At 39.4% G+C, this 24073-nt stretch overlaps 1 protein-coding gene across 6 annotated transcripts; it reads right to left on the reverse strand.

The window, feature by feature from the left end:
- Positions 1-27: 27 nt before the first annotated feature.
- Positions 28-23667, reverse strand: SMU1 (SMU1 DNA replication regulator and spliceosomal factor). 6 transcript variants are annotated; one of them, XM_081065415.1, is made up of 12 exons: positions 23537-23667; positions 20494-20704; positions 19043-19195; positions 17925-18035; positions 12272-12400; positions 10752-10871; positions 9351-9467; positions 8597-8724; positions 7897-8023; positions 6755-6922; positions 1750-1902; positions 28-527 (listed from the first exon to the last, which is right to left on the reverse strand). In XM_081065415.1, the coding sequence occupies exons 1-12, from the start codon at positions 23560-23562 to the stop codon at positions 429-431; spliced, it is 1542 nt and encodes a 513-aa protein (XP_080921541.1). In that variant the 5' UTR covers positions 23563-23667; the 3' UTR covers positions 28-428. The 6 variants fall into 6 exon arrangements, with proteins under 6 accessions (XP_080921541.1, XP_080921543.1, XP_080921542.1 ...); XM_081065417.1 differs by having other exon boundaries at positions 23491-23667; XM_081065416.1 differs by having other exon boundaries at positions 22220-23602.
- Positions 23668-24073: the final 406 nt, after the last annotated feature.

Raw genomic sequence — 24073 nt, forward strand, 5'->3', positions numbered from 1 at the left:
AGCACTTACTTGCACTTAAAAACAGCCTCCAGAAAGTTGTAAAGTTTATTATCTAAAAAAAAAAAAAAAAAAGATGGAACAACAAATAGCTACTGAATATGGGATAGTTCCTCATTTACAAATTTTACTACAAGGAGGCACATTTTAATCAGCTTTTCAAATAATCAAAAGATAACAGTTTTTCCTAGAAATATCAGTGTTTCACTCTCCAAGTAAAAAAATTACTGAAAACATTGACTGTTCCAATTAGAAACAAACGAATACCTTAAAAACATATAAAAAGTTACTACTTAAACATGAATTTTCACAAGCTTATTTTTGTGCCTTTTACTCAGAAAAGCTGGCCAAAAAAAAACCCCAAAACACATATGAATATGTCTTCATTTAAGTACATGCTCTCAAGCTAGTTTAAAAAGAAAAAGGTCAAATTAGGGTTTCCAGAGCTTTAGGAGTCCATCTTCACTGTAAGTAGCAATCAGGTTCTGATGAGGATGGTGTGCGATACCAATCACATCCTTCTCATGAACCTGGAAAAAGTAAAGCACAGGATTAGGGTACATAAGTATAAAAGTCACCCTGAAAAGGCTTCCAGCCCTGAGTGGGAGAGAAGAGGGAAGCTTCCACTTTCACCAAAGGAATCAAACCTAAGGCAGCCTCAAAGCGGGCTAAGCAAGCAAACCAAAACCTCAAATGATGCTATCACATTGCTGCACAGATTTTTTTGTAACTTGTAACACGTGAATAACTTTCCCAAATCATTTTTGCACTACACCTGATCCTAGTCATCATCACCATTTTATAAATTCTAGGCGAAGACAGTGACAGAGACCAAATGATTCCTTCAACTCAGTGAATTTGGATTTCCAGGCCACTCAGGACACTCTCCACCTAACCTTGCTTTGCTCACATCTTAGCGCTGTACTGGCTACTTCACCGGGCAGGTGTGCCAAAGTTCACTTAAGAATGATACAAGAGATGATTCTCTAATATTGGTATGCACATAATTGTTTACATGTTCACCATACCACTTCTTTCTGGACTACAGAAGATTACATCTTCCCTGCCCGCCTTGCAGGTATGGCCACGTGACTGATTTCTAACCAGAAAAAAAAAGAGGAACAAAGTAACATAGGCCACTTCCAAGTGTGGGTCTTAGAAACATCCCTTAAAGACTTCCATCTCTCTTCTGAGATCTTGGACACCACATATTCCAAATGACACAGCTAAAAGATAGAGGAGGGCTATCAAACTCATATCACGTGACACAGGAAAGCTTCCATTGTGTTACCACTGAAATTCAGGGACTGGTTGTTAAAAGAGCTGGCATTAATTACTCCTTGCACTGACTCTTATACAGCTGTTTAACACAGCATAATCAAATCAATTTGACAGAATAAAGTATTTTGCCTTTGAAAGGAGATGAAGAGAACTAGCTGCATCTCACTCTCCAGTCCCCTGAGGACGATATGGCTAATCTAGTTAGCTAGACAGGTGCGTTCCCCTCCGCCTCTGCTTTAGGTACACTTACCCTATCCACCTGAAGCTGAGGGCTCACTGAAGGATGACTTCTTGAGAGAGGAGGTAATTTCATACAATTACTTATGAGCCCCTTTTCAATTAGTGATAAAAGTTTTATATTTTTTACACAGAGTTCACACTGACAGCAGTCTGGAAAAGGTTTACTTGAGTTCAGAAAGACACAAGCATCAACGTAATTTCTTTAGATGGCCTTAAGTCAGTAATACTCACTGTCAATGTTCTCTCCAGTTTGCCAGTGACGGTGCTAAAACAGTAGAGCACAAAGTCCTCCCCTACACAGTAGATCCATTCGCCACGGGGGGAAAGGGCGCAGCAAACAAAGTCACCACCTTCTCTCTTACCAGAGCTGAAGCTTCTGACAATCTAGATCATACCACAACCCAAGGCAAAAACAAAACATTTGGATTAACAGTTTAAATGCAGCAGTTTAAATGGACATCTTTACATTGTTATTTTGCACTTTGGTTCATTGTCATTTATAATTACATCACCAATTCTACTCATGTGCTAAATCCTCTTGCCTGGGAAATATTCACCAGACAGGCTAACTAAAGTTACTGGCAGACAGAAATCTAGATTTTGTATATCCCAAGTCACCAATCCTGCTCTTTAGTCTACTGAACCAGTTTACCCTGAAGCAAATTCATTATCACGCACACAACAATTTCTAAGTCAATATACCACTGTTTCTCAAAGCTCTGAATTCATGCTCCCCAGTTTCTGCTTGCTAACAGAATGAGATCTCTTCCCCATTCAGGGTGGAACTGTCTCCGAGACCTTGCTTGCTCTATTTTATATACCATTTACAATCATCATAAACCAAGCTGAAAGAAACCAACCGCAAAAGGTTAAAAGTTTAAATATATACCATGATTCCATTTATATACCATTCTCAAAATAACAAAATTATAATAGTGGAAAACATATCAGTGGTTAGGGTTGGTGGGGAGGGTTTGAGGGTACAGCATGAGGGAGTTCTTCAGGGGTGATGAAAACAGTTCTATATCCTAATTGTGGTGGTCACATAGATCTACACGTGATAAAATTTCATAGAAGTATTAACCTCCGACCTCAAAATGAATGCATATGGACACACGCACACGGAAGAAGTGCCCTAAGACTCAGGAGAACTGGACACAGGGCTGGTGGTGCTACTCAGTGTGCTTATATGCAGGCAAGGGCAGAAAATTCACTGACTTTGTAAAAATTATCATCCAGACCCCCCCAGCCCCACGCATTTAAATCTACAGTCCCAATGTCACTCTGGGCACTAGGTGACCGGCTCTGCCTGCACAATACACAGGGGACTCTTGGGTACAGCAGAGGACAACCTGGAGATTACTTGGTGGGCTTAAGCCAAGACTGGTGCTGCTTTTTGTTTTATTTTGTTTTGTCTTTATAGCTTTGATATCTTTGCCTGTGTTGAGTGGGGGTTGTCGGTTGTTTTTACATGTGAATGTATTTGATTTTTTCTTTGTTGTTGTTGTTGGGCTTGGTGATTTGCTTTGTTCTGAAATTGCCCTACCAGGGCCCAGCTTCAGAGGCACAAGATTCAACATTTCCAGAGGCCAACTCCAGACCAAACCAGAGTACACCCAGAGGGAATTCTCTACAGGCACAAGAGCACATAGAGTCCAAACCACATTTAAGTGGTCAACCCTCACGCAGCAGAACACCCTGTGGTGGGCAGAGCCAAGTCTCACAACTAGTCAGCCTAGGAGTTAACCCTACCTACTCACAAGCAAAAAGCAATTAAAGTTCTTTAACAGAACAATATACCCAAGAGTCACCTTGGGAGCACACGCAGAGGAGAAGAACAAAGTACTGCAAGTCAAATATAAAGGACACATACTACATAAGATAACCCAGCAAGAACTAAGAACTCTAGGGGATCTACTAATACATCAAAGCAAACACAGAAAGTCAGCCAGAATGGGGAAACAAAGAAACATGTCCCAAATAAAAGAACAGAAGAAACCTCCAGAAGTGGAACCAAATGAAACAGAGGTAACCAACCTATCAGAGACAGAGTTCAGAACACTGATGATAAGAATGTTTAAGGAGCTTAGAGACGACATAAAGGATGTAGAAATCATAATAAACAACCAGTTAGAACTAAAGAACAATTACCGAAATAAAGAACTCACTTGAAGGAATTAACAGCAGGTTAGATGAAGCAGAGGATCAAATCAGCGACTTAGAAGACAAGTTAGCAGAAATAGCCAAACAGAACAACAGAAAGAAAAACGAATAAAAAACAATGAAGATGGTTTAAGAGACCTCTGGGATAACATCAAGCGCAACAACATGCACATCATAGGACCACCAGAAGGTGAAGAGAGGAAGCAAGGTATTGAGAACCAGAAGGTGAAGAGAGGAAGCAAGGTATTGAGAACATATTTGAAGTAATAATGTCCGAAAACTTCCCTAACCTGATGAAGGAAACCAACATACAAGCCCAGGAAGTGCAGAGAGTTCCAACCACGATAAACCCAAACAGGTCCACACCAAAACACATTACAGTTAAAATGGCAAAGCTTAAAGACAAAGAGAATCCTAAAAGCAGCAAGAGAAATACAGAGGGTTACATACAAGGGAACTGCCATAAGACTATCAAATGACTTTTCTACAGAAACATTGAAGGCCAGGAGGGAGTGGCAGGAGATACTCAAAGTGATGGAAAACAAAGGCCTACAATCTAGATTGCTTTATACAGCAAGGCTATCATTTAAAGTTGATGGAGAGATAAAGAGCTTCCCAGAAAAGAATAAGCTAAAGGAATTTATTACCACTAAGCCAGCATTGCAAGAAATACTAAAAGAACTTCTGTAAATAAAAGAAAGATGAAAACAATCTAACTACAAATTTAAAAATGGCAATAACTATGTACATATCAATAATCACTTTAAATGTAAACACATTAAATGCTCCAATCAAGAGACATAGGGTGGCTGAGTGGATAAGAAAGCAAGACTCTTGTATATGCTGTATACAAGAGACTCACCTCAGATCAAAAGACACATACAGGCTGAAAGTGAAGGGTTGGAGTAAGATATTTCATGCAAATGGAGATGAGAAAAAAGCTGGAGTTGCAATACTTGTGTCTGACAAAATAGACTTTAAAACGAAGAACAGGGCCGGCCCGGTGGCTCAGGCAGTTAGAGCTCCATGCTCCTAACTCCGAAGACTGCCAGTTCGATTCCCTCATGGGCCAGTGGGCTCTCAACCACAAGATTGCCAGTTCAACTGAGTCCTGCAAGGAATGGTGGGCTCCGCCCCCTGCAACTAAGATTGAACACGGCACCTTGAGCTGAGCTGCCGCTGAGCTCCCGGATGGCTCAATTGGTTGGAGTGCATCCTCTCAATCACAAGGTTGCCAGTTCGACTCCCTCAAGGGTTGGTGGGCTGCGCCCCCTGCAACTAGTAACGGCAACTGGACCTGGAGCTGAGCTGCGCCCTCCACAACTAAGATTGAAAGGACAACTTGACTTGGAAAAAAGGCCTGGAAATACACACTGTTCCCCAATAAAAAAGTCCTGTTCCCCTTCCCCAATAAAATCTTTAAAAAAAAACCATGAAGAACATATAAAAAGACAAATATGGGCACTATATAATAATAAAGGGATCGATCTGACAAGAGGACATAACCCTAGTAAACACCTATGCACCCAACATAGGAGCACCTAAATATATAAAACAAGTATTGACTGACATAAAGACAGAGATCAACAGTAACAATATCATAGCAGGGGACTTCAACACACCTTTGACAACAAGGGACAGGTCTTCCAGACAGAAAATCAATATGGAAACAACAGCCTTAAATGATACATTGGACCACTTGGATTTAATCGATATTTTCAGAGCATTTCACCCCAATGCTGCAAAATACACGTTCTTCTCAAGCGCACATGGAACATTTTCCAAGATAGACCATATGTTAGGCCACAAAAAAAGTTTTGATAAATTTAAGAAAATTGAAATCATACCAATTGTCTTCTCTGACCACAGTGCCATGAAAGTAGAAATGAACTATGGGAAAAAAACTGGAAGACACACCAATTCCTAGACGCTGAATAACTTGTTACTAAATAATGAATGGGTCAAGCAGGAAATCAAGGAAGAAATCAAAAGACATCTCGAGACAAACGAAAATGAAAACACAACGACCCAAAATCTATGGGATGCCGCGAAAGCAGTCCTAAGAGGGAAATTCATAGCATTGCAGGCCTACCTAAAGAAATAAGAAACACCACTAAAAAAAAATATATATATATATATATACATATATGAAATCTAAAAAAGATCTGTATTTAACAGAATTGTACCAATGTCAATTTCCTGGTTTTGATAATTGAACTATGGTTATGTAAGATGTTATCACTGGGGAAAGGGTACACAGGAACTCTGTATACTGTTTTGCAACTTCTTTATGAATCTGAGATTATATTTGTTAAATAAAAAGTCTTTAAAAAGTCAAGCAGAAAACTAGGAAGTGGGCAGCTACGGCTTCATGCATGGGCCCACGAGATACCACAGACCAGCCATCTCAACCATGGGTTCTAAACTACTAATTCATCAGTTATAGAGACTAAAGAAATGGAGAGAGTTCCATACACCAGCCGCTGGGTCTTCTCCATGCTCAAGAGAATCCCCAAGTGCCCAGGCCAATATTTCAGTAGCACCAGGACACATTCTTAGGGCTTCAGACCTCAACCTTGATGTTTCTAATGTCCCTGGTGCTACAAAAGTGAGGTTCCTTGGGAATTATGCAGCTGTCCTGATTACAAACATACATCATGAAGACATCATTGCCCATCTCATATTAAGTTCCACCTAGATCACGTGGTAGCTAGAAGATGTCCCGAGTTACCGAGGTACTTGACATACTCTATCTCCCTCATTCAGACAGGAATTATATCATAAAATCTTCAGTGAGATTCTGAAGATGCTTAAAAACAGATTAGACCCTCTTTTATCCAAAGGATAGAAAAGAAAGAGCATAACATACAAACACTCTGGAGACAGGAGATAACTTTCGAGATGCCAAAGAGATGTTCTATAGATGTATAGTTTAAGCATCTGAATAACAAATACAGTGTGTATGGTTTTTGGAGTGGTGAACCCATATTGGGTTACTGGAAGGGCCAGGACCGAAACATGCTGTTTTGGGAATGGCCCACAGGGTCTGCAAAGACACTTTCTGAGCACGTACCTGCCCCTGCATGTTCATGATGACCACTGTGTTTGATCTGTTGCACACCACAAAGTGCTCTGGGTTTTTAGGAAGCAGGATCACACTGTTGACAGTGATGTCGGTCCCTGCAGTGCTGCCCAGGGACTTAAAGGTATTTGAGCATTCGGTGGTCTTCATATTCCAGATCTATGACACAAAAATTTAAAGCATAAACATTTTTGGGGGGTGTAAGAATTTCTAAAGTTTTGAGGTTTAAAAAATAAAAATTAGATTACTAAAAAGAATAAAATTGACTCAGAAAAAAAAATAAAAGTTCCTACTTGGTTTTCAAATACCTAGCATTGCCATATGCATAGTTAGCACTTAGCAGCTTATGAGGCCATGCAACAAAAAAGAGATCTATTTTGGGGCAACCAGATGACTCGGTTAGAGCGCGAGCTCCGGACAACAGGGTTGCGGGTTCAATTTCCACATGGTTCAGTGGGCTACACCCTCCACAACTAGACTGAAGACAACAAGCTGCCACTGAGCTTCTAGAGGAGCAGCTGGATAGCTCAGTGGGTTAGAACTCAAGCTCTCAACAACAAGGTTGCCAGTTCAATCCCCGCATGGGATGGTGGGCTGCGCCGCCTGCAACTAAAGATTGAAAATGGCGACTGGACTTGGAGCTGAGCCACGCCCTCCACAACTAGACTAAAGGATGACGAGTTGAGGCTGGTGGGCCCTGGAGAGACACACTATTCCCCAATAAAAGAAAAATTGGGACAAATGACATTTAAAAAAAAAAAAGAAAGATCTATTTCTTTGGCCACTGAGCCATTTGTGAATTTGACTGTTGCAGGTGGACCATACCTATGGCAAGATCAAATTTACCCACTGTAAATGGGGGATGACTCAAGTTTAGGATCCCACACCCTTCCTTTTTTCCTACACATGATAAAGTCTGTTTCCATTTTATAGATTTGAGATTTGAGGTTCTTAGGCTGATAGGAATTATCCACAGAATATTACTATTGTCTCAGACTCACCTCAATTATAACTCAAATAGCTAGTCAAGAGGCTTACGCCACCACAATTATCACAATTACCACCAATGAAAACTGCTCAAACGGCAAAAATGAAATAGACACCCCAAAATAAACCAGTAGCAAATACTTAACCTTTACAGTGCCATCAGAGGATGCACTAATAATATAATGTCCATCTTGTGTAAATGTTGCTTCGTTAACAAAGGAGGAATGGCCACGAAATTCCTTCAGGGTTTTCCCAGATTTTAAACCATGAATTCTATCACAAATAAAAGGAAATGAAAAGAATAATTAATATTCTATATATTACGTTTGAGACCAAGCGCTGAATGCATTTTAGATGAATTATAGAAGCTTATACTACTATGTGAAGAAAGAGGGCTATGCAATTATGTATGCAGTATAATTTTCATCATGTCAAGCAATCAAACAAAACCAAAACAAAAGGTGGGGACAGAGACTAGAAGAAAATATGCCAATAATACCATAGACTTCTGTTTAGGCCAGACTTCTAAGTCTTAGCTGTGTCCCAGGAACCTGTATTTGTAATATGCCCTCTAAAGTGATTCCGATGCAGGTGGGTCCACAGACCACACTTTGAGAAACATCAAACACTGCTATAATCTTTTTCTAATCTCTCTTCTGGGTAGAGACGCAAATGGAAAACATAATAGCACTGAGTCAGCTGTACTCCGAGGAAATTAAATCTCTCACATACCCTCCTTCTCCACACAGCACCATCCTGGTAAAAGCATAAGGAATCACTAATACCTCCCTCCAGAGCTTCATCACATCAAACCCAAGTGAGGGCAACTTGAAGATTCTTACTTACCTAATTGTCTGGTCAAAAGAGGCACTAAGGATCTGACTGCTATCCTTAGAAAAGCTTAGACAGGTAACACCTTTACTGTGTGCCCTTTCAAATCTCCTTAAACACTGTCCACTTTGAATCTTCCAAACCTTTATAAAAAAAGGAATAGTGAAAACTTGTAAATAAAGGGTCCCACTAGCCCACAAGGCCCAGCAAGATGCCATCCTCACAAATATACTAAAACAACATTAAAAATGCATGCTAATAGCTGAATAAGATATATCTGGTCCACATAGTACAATGATAGCTGAATCCTGTGAAACTTAAACTTCTTTCCTTGTAAATTATTAAAACAAAAATTTAGACGCTAAGTTCACTTAGCAGAGACCATTTCTGTATTTTGTCTAGCCCAGGGTGTTTTACCAGCAATTAAGTACAAGTCAGAGCTAATCAGCTGCAGACCATCCCATTCCCTTAAAAAAAAAAAAAAAAAGTACAATACATCATATTATAATTAGGTGAGCCCGGGTGGTACAACAGAAAGGGCACGAGCAAATCTAAAAGGAAGCCCCAGATCTATCACTTAACTTAAACAAATTACTGGACCTCCCTAGGCAGAATTATTATTAGGATTAAACAAGAAAACGTGACCAGCACAAAGTTGATGCTCAAGAAACAGTACCTGTTATTAAGCTGAATATCATATGTAGGACACTACTTCATTACAAAGCTCTCAAAACGTCTACATACAACAGTTTGTGCCACTAATCCATACCTTGATTTTTCCATCTTGGGCCCCAGTTGCTAACATTTCCGTATCTCTGCTGAAACACATGCAGAGAACAGCATCATCCATCATCATGAAGTTATCCTGGGCCTGGTATTTCAGATCCTAAAAGAAACAACGATAAGCAATTACCAAAATAGCAACACAAAAACCCAGTTACCCCAGATTTCTACAAACTCACTAAAAGCAAGGTAATGGCTTGTACCTAATCTCAATCTCCAAAGCAAATAGTAGTGCCATGCACATATGTCCTAATGTACAACTGATAATGCTGGGAATAATTTTACACAATTCAAACTAATAGTAGAAAAAATGCCAACATAATACCCTACATCTTTTGCTTACTGATCTTTTCTAAGCAAAATTTCCCTAGTTTCATACTGCACATCTTTAATAAATCTGAATTTATTTACCTTAGGGGTATGATGTGAAAAACTAATGCTTTTTTGTCAAATTGTCAGCTACTTTTCCTGAACCATGTATTAACTAACCTATTTATTTGTGATGTTTCTGTTATCATCCATTATTGATCCAACTGAAGTATCTTTAATTTTTTTCTAATTATAAATTGAGAGTACTTCATGGTTTAAAAAAAGGCAAACTATAAATATAGAGAGTAAAAATTACTCATAAATCCACTACCAAGTAGAATTTGCTCTATGATAAAGACTACATTTTAAATCAGTGCGTAGTCAATACACAGCTATTTAGGGAAAAAATTAAGTTGGATCTACACCAACTTTATCCCTCTAAACAAATTTCAGATGGATAAAACATTAAACGTATAATGAAACACAAAAGGGCTAGAAGAAATTGTAGAAGATGGATAAATATGACAATACAAAAAAATTTTAGTCTATAAAGCAAAATCATAAACTAATTCAAGAGACAAAAGTCAAAACTAAAAATATTTGTAATAATACATATTACAAAAGTTGATTTCCTCAAAACTATAAAGAGCTCTCACAAATCAGTCAAAAACACTCCAAAAGAAAAACAGGCAAAGGATATGAACAGGCTTCACAAAACAGGAAATAATGGTGGCTTTTCACTTATAAAAAAAGTATTCAACTTCATTCATAACCAAAAAATACAAGTAGTACTACAATTAGGTTAGATTAGAAACAAAAATTGCTTATATATACCCAGAACATGCCAGGAAGGTTACACAAGAAATTGGTAACCCTGGCTGGACTAAAGAAAGGAACTGATCAGCTGAGGGACAAGGGAGGGAGCAAGACTCTTTATTGAACAACTTTTCTATTTTATAAAATATTGTATCAAATGTACGTATCACCTATTCAAGACATAAATTTAAATTGTAGAAATAGCAATTAAAAAATAGATAATTCTCCCAATAGAAAAATTAACATATTTTAAATACTTTACCTTCCTGATTTTTCCAGTTGTAAAGTTCCATACTTCAATGAATCCATCAACAGACCCAGTGACCAGATACTGACCATCTGGAGAAAATCGAGCACACTCCACATGTGATTTCTGACCAAACTGTTTCAAATAAAACAATGAAACAGATCCATTTTTATCTAGTAGACTTAAATCAATTCCTATTTTAACCTTTTGAGAAACCATGCCCTAGCATAAAGTCACAGCTAGTTATTATTACGAAGTTTTGGAAGGACGTTTCTGTACCGGACACAGGGAGATAGTGGATATATTTTCTCCGAGCAGTTTCATGTCTAGGCTCTCGGCTGAAACCAGTTTTTTAATGTGAAACTGATATTCCAAAGAAAAGCAAAAAAACTATCTTAGCCTGGAATTCAGAATAATCCTGTTAACTCAAACAATAAATTTTTACCAGAACCAGCCACTGTCAGTATGACTTTTACACTCAACTTAGTATGACACAATATGTCACTGTTATGCAGCTGGAGAAAAAAAGTTCATTTTTTCAAAGTAAATGTCTACACTATTTTATAAACAAATTTTCCATCAATTTCTTTTCATGACCTTCATTTAATCAAGTGATAATGTGTGACAGAAAAGTAATTAAAGCTGATATAGACTGCCCGAGAAATGTACCCTAAGCATTTACCAGCAGTCATGCTCCCAGTAGCAGGTGAAAACTACAGGACATTAGACAGATGAGAACAGAGAAACGCTGTCATGAATTTCATTTTAAATGCCAAAAAGGAAAGTGTTTGTAACAAAAATTTTAGCCCAGCAGTATAATTATATGGATTTCTATTTTTCTCAAGGTTTCAGCCAGGATAAAAGTACTGCTCAAAAATATCTTTACACACAAGTCAAAACATAAAACCCAGAAAAGACAAATTCAAAACAAGCCAAAATCAAAGATTTGAGGAATATGAATTACTTTAAAACCTATAAATTCAATGGGAGCAAAAACCCAAAAAGAAACTATAACATAAAGTAGATGTTGAAATAGCAAATATGCTTGTAATACTGGGAACTGCAGCAATTACCTGATTGTGCTTTTTCCTAGAAGAGTCTCAGATTTTTTAAAAAAAAGAACCAGCCATAAGATGATAAAAGTTACACAAGCCCACTTTACAATCCATGCCTGGTACTTTGCCTGACTGAGGCAGGCAAAACCACAAATACTGAACAAGACAAATATATTAGAAGTGCATAGTTAGTCCCAGGCTTAACCAAAAGGTTAATCATTCTTCCAAATGCAGGCTTCCTGGGAGCAAGGGCAGATGATGGGCCAGATGTCAAATGTATGTCTACTTGGTTATATATCTGATGTGTGCCAAAGCCAGGCCACAGGACCCCAGGGGTAACCAACAGCAACCCTGAATGTTGACAGTGCTGGAGAATGAATTCTGCTCCCAACCCAAGCTTCTGGCACAGGGCCTAGCTGGGCAAGCACATATCGAGTCCTCAACAAATGATTACCAACTGCTGAGTGTCTAAGGTCCTACCTTAATATGCCTGCTCAGCTGTGTAGGAAACTTTTCTTCTTCTACATCTTTGACAGCTGCTTTGCCTCGGAACAAATCTATGGTCATGCCAGGAGGAAGCAACCCCTGGTGCTGCTGCCACTTTAGTGCCTATGAGAAAAGAAATGTACAGTAATCCACTTGGGTGCTTTTAAGCTCTGATCCTCATTGCTCAGACAAAGCCAAGCCCGTAAGGATGAGTGAGGTTCACAGAAAACTGTGAGCCATCTAGACCCAACCATCTCTGGCCATCTAAACAACATAATCTGTGCTACTCTGTGTGTTTTAGGAACACAGGCTGAGCTCAGGGTGGAAGGGGACTCTGAGAGCCAATAGTTCCATCTTTCCACACCTATTTTCTTATAGGTGTGACTCTTATTATATAATAAAACAAAATTTGGAAAACAGAAATCTCCCATAGTGCCAACATCCAAATACAGCCACGTTAGCATTTTATATTACTTTCTAATGTTTCCCCCCTTACACTTATTTAATTAACATAGTAAAATTTAATTAACATGTAAAATTTTATATTCTCCTGTTTTCACTTAACATCAGATCACACTATGCCATAACTATCATTTCCATGGCTGTAAAATATATTCTATCTAGTGGATGTTTAACAGTTTATTTAATTAATACATTAAAGGACATTTACACCACTTCCCATTTTTCACTAATCTAAATAATGCCACAACAGACATCTTCGGACATGCAGCTTTTTCTATTTTGGGGATATTCCCACCTTAGAATAGATTCCTAGAATAGGAATTATTGAATCCAAAAAAAAAAAAGAATACGAATGGTCAAGGCTCTTGATATATACTGTCAAACTGTTTTTCCAAAAAGTTGCAACTTCAATAGCTCACAATTGCATTATGGGCAGTGTAAAAATCATGAACTTTGGAAACAGATGTCTCTAGGCTAGATCGTTTGCCAAATGTTATTTTGACTCCCAATTTCATTAACTGAAAAAATTTTAAAAAAAAGAAAGAAAAAAGCCTAATTCCCAGAGCTGCTGAAAGGATACAACAATATATGTAAAGTCTACATAATAGGCATATGATCAACGTCCATTCCTTTTCCCTTTGTTATATCAAGAACACAACAATTTTAGATATCATTTTTAAATTTCGCTAATTGAATGAGTGGAAACTTATACCCTGCTTTAATTTAGTCAGCTCTCCGATTAGTTTGAACTTTTCTTCAAGTTTATTAACTACATTTATTTTCTCTAATGTTTACCATTTATTCACATTCTTTGCTCAAGAATCTATCATAGTCGTCCTATTTTTCTTATCAATTTGTGAGCTTTTAATGTGATCAAGGTGTTTATTATTTATATTTGCAGAAATATTTTTTTTTCCAATCTGCCTATTTTTGATTATAGCTTTATAGCTTTCCTTTTATCTTACGTTAAACTCTTCAGTGATTAAATCTGTTGACCATTACCTTGGTGTTTATTCCCTAATCATAAGAAGTCCTTCCCTATCAGAAAGTTTGATATACCTGGCTGCCAGCAAAATGTATACGCATGACTTGTATTCATCTTTTGTTATCAGTATATACTGAGTATTACAATTTTAATAGTTTTGCCTTTCTTAAAATGGCACCCTCTGTATTATCTTCTAGTATTTATAGTTTCTTAAAATATTTAACTTTCAATCTATCAGAAATTACGCTCTATAAAATATGAGAGAAGGCTCTGATATAACCATTTTCCTCCATTCTAAAGTAAGTGCCCCAACACCATAAACTGAATAATTTTTCCCTACTCCTAGGTTTTGTGACATTGCCATGATCATCTAGTAAATTCTTATAAACAATGGGATCAGTTTCTTGCATTGTTGTTGCACTGCTTGCAACAGATATTCTTGTGCTAAATACCAAAATGATTCAAACTATGAACCCTCATTAAATGCTTCAATATTTCTAGGACTAATATGCTCTCAACATTTTTCCTTTTTAAAATTTCTTTGATGAACATGCTTCCAAGTTTATTTTTCCAGATGAACACTAAAATTCTTTTGTGAAACAATTCTAATCCTATTTGTGATCTTTATTATGATTGCTGTAAATCTAAGAACTGACATCAACAATCAGTCTTACCTAGGGAATAACTGTTTCACCATTTATTCAAATCTTTCACTTCTCTTGTAAGTTTTGAAGGGTTTTTGTCTTTTTTAAAAATGCAAATCATCTACAGAAAACAAACTGAGGAGAGTGGGGTAGAGGAGCTCGGTGAAAAAGGTGAAGGGATTAAGAAATACAAATTGGTAGTTATAAAATAGTCACAGGAATATAAAGTAGAGCATAGAGAATATAGTTAATAATATTGGAATAACTATGTATCATGCCAGGTGGGTACTAGACTAACTGGGGGGAATCACTGCATAAATTATATAAATGTCTAACCACTATGCTATACACCTGAAACTAATATAAAATAATACTGAATGTCAGCTGCAACTGAAAAAAAGAAAAAAAAAAGGAAATCGGGGCCAGCCCCGTGGTTCAGGAGGTTAGAGCTCCATGTTCCTAACTCCGAAGGCTGCCGGTTCGATTCCCACATGGGTCAGTGGGCTTTCAACCACAAGGCTGCCAGTTCAATTCCTCGACTCCCGCAAGGGATGGTGGGCAGCGCCCCCTGCAACTAAAATTGAACACAGCACCTTGAGCTGAGCTGCCGCTGAGCTCCCAGAGGGTCCCAGATGGTGCATCCCCTCAACCACAAGGTTGCCGGTTCGACTCCCGCAAGGGATGGTGGGCTGTGCCCCCTGCAACTAGCAATGGCAACTGGACCTGGAGCTGAGCTGTGCCCTCCACAACTAAGACTGAAAAGACAACAACTTGACTTGGAAAAAAGTCCTGGAAGTACACACTGTTCCCCAACAAAGTCCTGTTCCCCTTCCCCAATAAAATCTTTAAAAAAAAAAAAGAAGAAAGGAAATTACTTATTTCCCACAAAAGTGAGAGCTACAATTTTTAGTGTCTGTTGTTGCTATAAACAAGAGCTTTTTTTTTTCCACTGAATTTTCTAACTGGCTACTGCTGATATATAGAAATTAAATCAACTTTTGTATTATTTTATATATGGCAGTGTTACCAAATTTGTGAATTACACAGCTATTATAGTTGAAATATATAATGCTTCTAAATATTATTAGTTTTCTTTATTTCTTCCCAAAATTCATGTTACTTGTTTTTCATGTTTTACTGCAATGACAAGAAAACTTGTATCTCCTCAGGGCTTCTCTCCAATCAATGTGTACTCTCTGCCGGCCTTTACTCTTAGTCTGTAATAGTTTCAAATCACTTTCATCTTTAAAAAAAAGAAATCCCCTCATTTGCTCTCTGTTCATTAACTATTACCCTCCCCTCCCCCCACTGTCATCATTTTCCTTTAACAACCAAGCTTCAAGAGCCATTTACATTCAATGTCTTCACTTCTCAGTTAATTCAAACCTAACTCATTGCAACATAATTTCTGTCCCCCTTTCCACTGGAATGCATCTCAGATATCCCAAAGCCAAAACCAGACTCCTTTCTGAACCTAAACTTCCTCATGTTCTCTGCTACTCTCGACCTTGATGACCACTCGTCTTCCTGAAACTCCTCTCTTGGCTTTTCTAACGATATTCTCTTGGCTTCCCTTTTATCTCTCTGGCTGTTCCTTTCTCTGTTCACCCTGTTGACTTGAAGTGCTCCCTACAGTTTTCTTCTCACATTTTTACCTTTCTTATTCTACATGCTTTCCCTGGGGAATCATACTTACATCTATGGCTTCAACCACTATTGCAATTTACAAGTCTATAACTAGCCAAAACCTCATGGTTGAGGTCCAGATTCACAAATCCCAGTATAGTAGTCCCCCTCATCCACAAGGGATAAGTTCCAAGACGCCCCGCGGATTCCCAAAACCTCAGATAGTACTGAACCCTATATATACTATCTTTTTTCCTATACATATATACCTATGATAAAGTTTAATTTCTAAATTAGGCACAGTAAGAGATTAACAACAACCAATAAAATTTAACAATTATAATATACTGTAATAAAAGTTATGTGGATGTGGACTCCCTCAAAATATCTTATTGGACTGTACTCACCCTTCTTCTTGTGATGATATAATACAACGCCTACGTGATGAGATGAAGGGAGGTGAATGACATAGGCATGTGATATAGTGTGAGGCCACTACAAGGATTACTTAAACACAATCACTGGGATACTGTGATAGTCCATCTGATAACCAGTACGGCTACTAAGTGACTAATGAGTAGTAGCGTATACAGCGTGGATACATTAGACAAAGGGACGATTCACGTCCTGGGTGAGATGGATCAGGATGGTGCAAGGTTTCATCACACTACTCAGAACTTTCCATTTAATATTCTCAGACCACGGTTGACCCCAAGTAACGGACACCACAGAAAGTGAAACCGCGGATAACGGAGGACTACTGCACTGGTACTGGGCATCTCCATTTGTATGTCCCATAGGGACTTCAAAATTAGTACATCCAGAACCGCTGCCCCTTCTCCAGTTTCTCCCTCCATCCCCCAAACAACCTGCACTTCTTGTGTTCTTTATCAAGTCACTCAAGCCAGAAGCCTAAAACGGCAACTCAGAGCAAAGCCTCACTCACTCCTCACATCTAACCAATTAAATGTGTAGGAACACATGCGTTTATTTCTACTTCCTCCAGAAACTCCACTAAAGTGACAATAATAAAAGAATAAAAAGAGTACATAGCCAAAAAGACAGAGAGAGAATGAAAGAAAACAGCAAAAGAGAAATGTTAAATTTCAGAAACTGAAAAGTGAATGAACCAGTGGCAACCAAAAGAACTGAGAAAAATGAAACATAATTATACAAGGAGGGGATGAGGAAGCCACAAAAAGCAAGCCAAACTACCTTGAAAATTCCAAAAAGTTTTAGGAACTGGAGACACTAAACACCCCTCAAGGGTAACGCAGGAGATGAGGTAATGATAAAGTCCGTATTAAGAGCCATTAGCTCCCAGGGCCTCGCCCAACAACTATGCCATCAGGTGACTATCTTGCCCCCATCTCAAGAGAAGTCAGGTGGTTTTTTTCTGTTATAAAACATCTATCACTCTAGGTAGCTTTATAATAATGACAACACTAGTAATAGTACTACTAATAAAAAAAAATCCCTATCAGCAGCTACCATTTACTAAGCTGTTTACAAGGTGTCAGGAAACACAGGAAATGCTTTAAGTGCTATATGGATTATGTCATTTAATCCTTACTACAATACCATCAGTAAATGGAATCAGAAAAGTCAAGTAACATGCCCAACACCACAATGCTAGCGAGAGAGCTTGGCTTCCAACTAGGGTAAATATTTGTTCCAATTTGCCTGGCACAATGATCAACAGCGCCCTCAAGTTATCCTGGATGGAATGATCAATGATATGGTCACCCTAATTCTGACTCTAGAGCTTATGCCCTTAACCACTGATGTATATACTGCCTCTCCCAGGAAAGATGAGGGTGGCATGGCACAGCTGTTAGTACAAGCACCTCCAGTACTTAGGATGTCTGATTTCTTTAGCTCATACATATAGTTTACACACAGGGTAATTTCAGTTTCAGACTTTAATTACCTGTCCCAGCAATGCCATGAGACGAGATGGAGGTACCACACTGACTTCCCCAGCTAAGGCCTGGGCAATTGCTGCTCTTCTCTTCTCTTTGCTACTTCCATCTGGGTATGCCTGAAAAAGGAGAGGGAGGAGCATCATTTTCAAGAAACGGCTACAAGATATAAGTGTGCTTATTTTTAAAAAACAACAACAATCATCATGTAGAAACATTCAAAAAGGAAAACATGAAAAGAAACTACCCAGTTAAACATGAAATTAATTAAATCAATTAGGTTTCTTGAATGACTTCCCAAGTCTATCCACTTGCATTTCAAAAGTATGAGCTGGGAGAGAACTGAGGTCAGCCAATCCATGCTAGTATTTCTAAAAACAGTCCAAGTAAACCACGCCAAACCAGGGCTGTTTCCCAGAGTTTGAAAAATCTGCAGAACTAAGGATTCTTTTATATTCTTTGATAATTTCTTTCAGTCGAATGACCCCGGCCCAAAAGTTCTTGACCACTTCTAACAAATCCTGTCTTGGTAATCTAAACTTCTTTCCATTACCCTCCTGGTTTTTGTCAGTTTACCCTAACTTTCCATTATTCAACGTCTATTAAATTCTTCCTCCCACTTAGACTAGTAAAAGGCTGAGTGAGAAAGAGTGGAAGTAGACAATAAGATTTTGAAAGAATGAAAGAGTATCAGTCACCATCTTCTACCAGTATGCATCATCGGCTGAGAAGTAAAAGCACGAGCTTCTAAGAACTAAAAGATTGCAATGGTCAGGGACGAGGGACACAAATGACCAGGGAATATACCAGCAGTCAAGTAGCACTTGAGGACCAGACAAGTGCTTGGGCTAATGGGGAAATGATACCAGAATAAATGTCCTCCTTCTTTACTAATTGACACACAATCCTCTAAAATGGGGTAGGCAGGGAAAGGAAGACCCTACAATACTCAGAAAACAAGATTATTCCCTTTAACATATGCAAATTTCAACCAACATCTACAAAAAGTATCATTATCGAAAGTTAAATCAAAATCACAAAACGTATCCAATAAAATGATCTTTACAATTACATTATTGCATGTTTTCAAAGTTAACGACAGTCCCTTTTTTATTACCGGTCATACCTCACGAGGATCAAAATAAGACCTGGCCAAGAGGTTCTCCAGATGAATATACCGTTCTGGCTGCGTTTGTTTTAACATGATCATAGGGTCAGTCTGTCTCAGAAGTGACCTGGCAGCCCCCAATTCACGCAGCTCTATCAATTCTAGAACCACCTGGATAAGTGAAAGAAAACGGCTGTTTCAATGCATTCTCTTAGTAACACTTCTTTTTCAGTATGCAGAAACGGCCTGTCAAAGTGATTTCCAGTATTGGGAAATGCCCTTCACTAGCATTTTCAGGTAGACAACTGAAATAATTGTAAGTAATGACTTCAATCCTTCAACTTCCACCTCCATTTTTATCTATCAATCTCCTCTCCTCTCAGGCCACCTGTTCAGAATATAGATGCTGAAGAAAAATAAAGATGTTCGGAATATCTCCATGAGCTCCAGAGAAATCTTTCCCCAAATACCAAAATGCTCTTTGGGAAATTACTGAACTGTTATGGATTGTAAAGAAACCAACCACCATATTTTTATATACAACGCTAAATTCTTATTTCCAGAAAGTCCATTCTGCTCTGTTGTACAATAAATGATCTTTTGTCCTGGTTTCCCCGGCCTGGAGCTTCTAAAACACCTGAAATTTTGCCAGTGATAGGAGTCTCTTTGTTATTAATGAGCCCCCTGCATCTCACCTGAGTTTGTGCTAGGAAGCTAGCTCAGGATGGGGGCTAGTTACTGAAAGACCAACCATGTGATCAGAGGGTTGAGGCATTGAGCCAACCCAACCTCCAGGAGTGCTGGGAAGCTGGAGATTGAATGAAACCCCAATAAAAACACCAAAGGAGCTTCCTGGTTCCTGGTTGGTGAACACATTCATACACCAAGTAAGAAAGACACTGATTCCATGGGGAGAGGACACTGAAAGCTCTTTGTTCAGGACTCTCCCAGACTACCCTATGTGATTCTGCATTTGGCTGGTCCTGATCTCTATCCTTGATAATAAAACTGCAATCATCAATATAGCGCTTTACTGAGTTCTGTGAGTCATTCTAATGAATTACCAATTCATGGGGACCCCCAAATTTGTAACCAGTTATTAGAAGTATGGGTGCAGCTGGTGCAGCAAAGTGCAGCTGGTGTCTGAACTAAGGGCAATCTCATGGAGGACTGAACCCCTAACCTGTGGGGTCTGCGCTAACTTTGGGTGGTTAGTGCCAGAACTGAATTGCAGTTAGTGTCAGAAAAATTGGTTCAAGAACAGTTAATGTAATGATCACTTAAGAAATAATTTCAATTTGGGAAAATACTGGCTTTTCCAAGAGAGAGAAAAAATACAGCCTTGACAGTGTAAGTTTCAAGGACTGTTACAGTCCTTACAGTGCTTGCAGGAACGTGCAATGATGCCTCCCAGTTAGGGGGCCCACAATAAACCAACCCACAGGGCTCAGCATCACCTCCACTCTTACCTGTTCATAGAGGTCAATGAGGGTTTTGTCTGGCAGTTTCAGAGACTGTATAGCCTGTAAAACAGTATCCCAGTGGCCACTATTAATGTCAGCCACAAAACTCTCAATGCTGTCCACGGTATTCAGGGACACAGTAGTCTCTTCCTGTAAGGTGGCTAAAGCCCGATGTAAACTGTTCTCCTTCAGGTACTGCATGATAAGACGGATCACACTGAAAGAAAAAAGCAAGTTATCCAGCTCAGGGATCCTCACTCACCAAAGAGGCCACAAAATAAAGCCCACCCCAGCTCATTTCTCTGACCCAACCATCTTCCTTTCACTACCTACGATCCATTTCTTTACCACTTAAGTAAAACTTTCCAAAAATCACAAAATCTAAGTTACAAGGGATGCTGGGAATCACCCAGTCTTACCTCCATCTCAAAACTAGGAGAATTGGGGTTCAGAGAGGGGAAATAATTTGTCCAAAGTCTCATAGTCATCTAGAAAGCGAGTTGGTATCAAGGTGACTCTCTTACTTCCAAGACCAGAGATCTTTTAACTCTGCCAAGTTTTTTTATTAATTTGTACAATTATATTGTTGCACACTGTACTAAAATATTTAAACTTAGTCTAGTTATTGACACAAATACTCTAAATGCTTGTGGGATGATTTGGTCCATTTTTTAAATGACAACCAAAAAAATGTGAATTGAGATTTTCTTAATAGGGATTTGTTGAACACAAATAAATAGAGCTACACTATATATAAAAGTAAAACAAAGCTGTATGCTCTAATTTGCAAAATAATACCTACCCAGTGCCTTTATTACCAAATTTTCTGAACAAATGAATTAAAAACATTGTAAATTCAGTTCCCTAAGGAAAAAAGGAGCCAGATTATTGCCAAATATTGAGAGAATAAACAACCACTTTCAACGTGTGCCAGAAAACTTATAAATTATTTAGAGTAAAATAGTTACAGTTAAAACTTCTTGATCTTGAACTTAATAACGAGTCTTGGGAAGAAATCTTCCATATAGACTGCAAGAGTTCACTGTACAATGCTGTGATACACTGTTTTCCTTCTCTTTCTTTAAAAGTACCTATGTGACTCACACTGTATTTCTACTGGACAGCACTAGTATAGAAGGTTATACTGTTTTGGTTGGAAGGGATTTCAGATTGGAATTTAGTGAATTCCCTCTGCTGAGGAGAAATAATAATCATAAAACAGCCTATGTTTATTATATGTTTACTATACAACAAGTACTATTCTAAGCATTTTAGATATATTGATTCATTTACTCCTCAAAACAACTCTATGAAGTAAGTTATTCCCATTACGTCCATTTTACAGATGAGGATTTCACCAAGTAACAGAGATAAGTGGAAAAATGAAGATTCAAACTGGCAGTGTGGCTCTTGAGCATACATCCCCGATAAGAAAGCAAATACCCTCTTCTTAAAAACCCCTGCAGAAGGAAACTGATTACTGCTACTTGCAGTAGTCTTTTCTCCCATGGCCCCTTCAAGAGATACCCAGGCTTAGATCCCTGCTATTCTAGTACCTACTATCCTCCTTAGCACACTTCCATTTGCACTCCCAAAGTAAGACACTCTCCCTGTAAAGACCTCATATGTGACATAACCAAAAGCAATTTACTTCTTTCAAACACAAGGTAATACATGAAGAGCTAAAAGCTTTGGCGATTGCTGGGATTTGAATCAGAGTTCCGTCACTTACTGTGACCTTGGGCAAGTCAGGTATCTCTGTGCCTGTTTCCTCGTCTGTTAAGAAAAATATCTGCCTTGAAAGCTTGATGAAACGGTTGACTATACAGCTTATAGCATGACTATCATAGAAAATACGTACTAAAAAGTAGCTATTGTTACTAATAAAAATGTGCCGCAGCCCAAGGCTGGGAGAATGGTCCGTGTCCACTAGTATTCAGGCCCCAAAGCATGAAATCCTTTCCAACTTCAGCCCTGACTTAGGTGTCTTCACTCCAGCAAATCTCTATCCCTCTTCTTTGCTTTATTTTTCTCCACAACACTTATCACCATCTGAGAAGCCTCATATTTTACTTATTGGTTTTGTCTGTTGTTTGCCTTCCCCCATCACCACGCACATGCTATTACAGACAAGAGTTTTTGTCTGTTGCGTTCACCACTGTGTCCCCAGGGTCTAGAACAGGACATAGCAGACTTCCATATTTGTTGAATGAATAAACCTCCATTCTTCCTATGGCAAGTCTTCAGGACAAGTCCTCTCCCTTACGCTTAAGACACAAACGTTACCCCTGATGATTTAATGAAGCCTGGGCAAGGGCAAGGTGCAAGACAGTCCTGGAGAAGTTCACTAAAGCCCTCCGTGAGTCACTCATTAGTCCCCTTTACTCCCCCAAATTGATCGTTCTTCTGGCCCAATCTCCAGATTGTCTCTCTCCTCTGTAGCTACACAGAGCTCAGCCTGGCCAAAATTCAGCGCCAGATAGAGCCTGATAAAATAGCTCGTCGTTCATTCTCTGCAAAGGCAGCAGTCGAGCCTCTGCGGTGTGCTAGGCGCCGGGACTAGACGCAAAAGGCACCCCGTCGGCGCCCACGCAGGCTAGCAGGGCAGACAGAGACACAGTGACGATACTGGGTTAAGTGCTGGGCAGAGGAAAGCAAAGGAGCCGTGTAAGCACGGAAGCAGTGCATCACACCGGTTGAACAGCGCGGAGAAGAGCAGGGAGGCTTGGAGCACAAGAGCCCTTGTGCAGCTCCTAAGAGTCGAGTGGATGCGTAACACGATCGGTCCCACGGCGCGCCAGAACTCGGGTCTCGAGGCGTATCCCTTCTCCAGCCCCGCGCCGCCTCCCACCGGGCTTTGGGCTTCTCGTCCGCGACTGTCTAAGAGGCCCGCGTCCGAGGTTGCCAGATGCAAGGAGCTTCTTTGGGAACAAGGAAATGCCCCCCCACTCCCTAGCCTCTCAGACGCCTCTGCCTGAGCCCCTTCCACCCCGCACCCTTCACCTCCCGGCCTCCGCCACTTCGCGAGCACCGCCACCGCAGGACTCACTCCGAGGACTCGATTTCGATCGACATAGCGTTATATTCACGGGCGCAGAACCCACTCCACTCTCAGGCCTAGTCGCGCAACGCAGAACGACAGCTCCGGCGGCCGCCTTACGTCACTTCCGCTCGACGTCTGACGCCGGCCCTGACGGCGGTGTGTACGGAAGAGGGGCGTGGAGTACTTGAGGGGCGGAGCTTCGAGGGGTTGTCAAAAGTAGGCGGGGAAGTGCCTGCTGAGGATTCTCCTGTCTCCACCCTGGAGGAAAACAATGCTTGGAAGCACTGGTTTGGAAATTTTGCTTTCATCTGATGCAATTAGTTGATTAGATTTAAAGATAGGATTGAATTTACAACAGCTGACTGGGAGGTTAATACGTTTCAAACCAACGGAACCCTAGCCAACATTTGTAGGTAGAGTTGAGATGAACAAATGAATGAATAAATGGCTGATTCCAAAACACAGGTTAATCAATCTAATTATGAAAAGTTTGGAGACCAGTTAGGATTTTCATACCCACTTGTGGGAAGAGCTAAATTACTT

This window comes from Rhinolophus hipposideros, assembly GCF_964194185.1.
Source record: "Rhinolophus hipposideros genome assembly, chromosome: 11".
Lineage (NCBI taxonomy): Eukaryota > Metazoa > Chordata > Mammalia > Chiroptera > Rhinolophidae > Rhinolophus > Rhinolophus hipposideros.